This window comes from Cynara cardunculus, unplaced genomic scaffold (assembly GCF_001531365.2).
Source record: "Cynara cardunculus var. scolymus isolate 2C unplaced genomic scaffold, CcrdV1 Un_Scaffold_11664, whole genome shotgun sequence".
Classification (NCBI taxonomy): Eukaryota; Viridiplantae; Streptophyta; class Magnoliopsida; order Asterales; family Asteraceae; genus Cynara; species Cynara cardunculus.
Window position 1 is genome coordinate 1 of NW_020206915.1, and position 2,044 is coordinate 2,044.

At 39.3% G+C, this 2,044-nt stretch overlaps 1 protein-coding gene across 1 annotated transcript; it reads left to right on the plus strand.

Moving 5' to 3' along the window:
* Positions 1-5: 5 nt before the first annotated feature.
* On the plus strand, positions 6-2,041 carry LOC112505521 (ABC transporter B family member 15-like; the record flags this gene model as incomplete). Its single annotated transcript, XM_025109418.1, has 2 exons — positions 6-374; positions 1,136-2,041. Coding segments are annotated over 2 exons (1,275 nt in total), but the record flags the coding sequence as incomplete, so codon positions are not given.
* Between the last annotated feature and the right edge of the window lie 3 nt (positions 2,042-2,044).

Genomic DNA, 2,044 nt, shown 5'->3' on the forward strand with positions numbered 1-2,044 from the left:
GGCTTTTAGCGATGAACGCTCCTGAATGGAAGGAAGCGTTGTTTGGGAGTGTAGGAGCTGTTCTATTTGGTGCAGTTCAGCCGGTTTATGCATTCTCAATGGGGTCGATGGTATCGGTGTATTTCTTGATGGATCATGATGAGATCAAGCACAAAACGATGGTTTACGGGTTGTGTTTCGCAGGTTTGGGAGTTTTTTCGGTGCTAATCAACATCATTCAGCATTACTATTTTGCAGCGATGGGCGAGCACCTAATGAAGAGGGTTCGAGAAAGGATGTTGTCAAAGATACTCACCTTCGAAGTCGGGTGGTTCGATCAGGATGAAAATTCGAGCGGAGCCATCTGTTCCAGGCTCGCGAAAGATGCCAGTGTGGTAAGGAGTTTTACGTTTAGTCGAAAATCATTCATTCTTGAACAGACACGATAACAAAATTGGCTTTATAGGATGTCTAGATTGTTTAAGCATTCTAATAGAATACTTTGTAAAACTTGAGGTTATAGGAACAAAGTCACAAACTATAAAGCGTACTGTCTAAAAGCTTTACAATAAGTTTATAGGACCCTTTTAGGCGTTTTAACAAGTTTTTTACAACGGTTTTAAAATAAAATTTCTTATTAGTTATTTTATATAATATTTTTGAGACGAGTACTATAAATCCATCTTTTTATAGGATATTTATGTTTTTGTGACATTTTTTGAAATATTGTTTAATAAAATAGTTAATAGGATTTTTTTTATTATAAAAAGCCTGTTAAAATGCTTAAAAACGTCTTATAAACCTATTGTAATACTTTTAGGTAGAACGTTTTTTGGTTTCTTAAGTCCCATAAAGTATTTTTTTAGGAGGCTTCTACATTTTAGGCGTCCTATAAAATCAATTTTGTTGTATGATATGATGCCAAAAAATATGAACATTTCTCGTAAGTGTGTGCCATATAAAATAGCTAATATAACATTTTGTATTAAAAATGTCTTAAAAAACTTGTTAAAATCCCAAAAAGTGTCATAAATTTATTGCAACATCTTTAGATATGATGTTTTTATTATTTGATCATATAAATTAAGTCCTATAAAGTGGTCTATTAGGCAATTGACGTTGATCAATCAACGACATGTCAACAATGATTTTGCAGGTGAGATCGTTGGTGGGCGATAGAACCGGGCTTCTAATTCAAACGTTTTCCGCAGTGACGATTGCTTGGACAATGGGGCTCGTAATCGCGTGGAGATTGGCGTTGGTTATTATCGCCGTTCAGCCGCTTATAATCATCGGCTTCTATTGCAGACGAGTTTTGTTACAGAACATGTCGCAAAAAGCCATGAAATCACTAGACGAAAGCAGCAAGCTCGCAGCCGAAGCCGTTTCAAATCTGCGAACCATCACCTCCTTTTCATCTCAAGCACGAATCCTCAAAATGTTCCACGAGACGCTAAAAGCGCCAATGCGTGAAGGCGTCCGACAAGCCTGGTATGCTGGAATCGGGCTCGGGTTCTCTCAAAGCATAATGACTTGTAATTTGGCTCTAAACTTTTGGTTCGGTGGGAAACTGATTAGCGACGGTCATCTTACGTCAAAAGCACTCTTTCAGACGTATATGATCTTGGTAAGCACCGGCAGAGTCATCGCGGATGCTGGAACCATGACAAACGATCTAGCGAAAGGGTCCGACGCAGTGCGTTCGGTGTTCACGATATTAGACCGTAACACCTTGATAGAACCCGATGATTCCGATGGTAAGAAGCCGGAAATCATTACCGGCAATGTGGAGTTACGCAATGTTTACTTCGCTTACCCTGCTCGGCCTGACATCATGATCTTTAACGGGTTCTCGATCAAAATCGAAGCTGGGAAATCGACTGCGTTGGTTGGACAAAGTGGGTCCGGGAAATCAACCATAATTGGGTTAATCGAGCGTTTTTACGACCCGATGAAAGGCGTTGTCAAAATCGATGGAAGAGATATAAAGTCGTACCATTTAAGAACTCTAAGGAAATACTTCGCACTAGTGAGCCAAGAACCGACATTATTCGCTGGTACTATA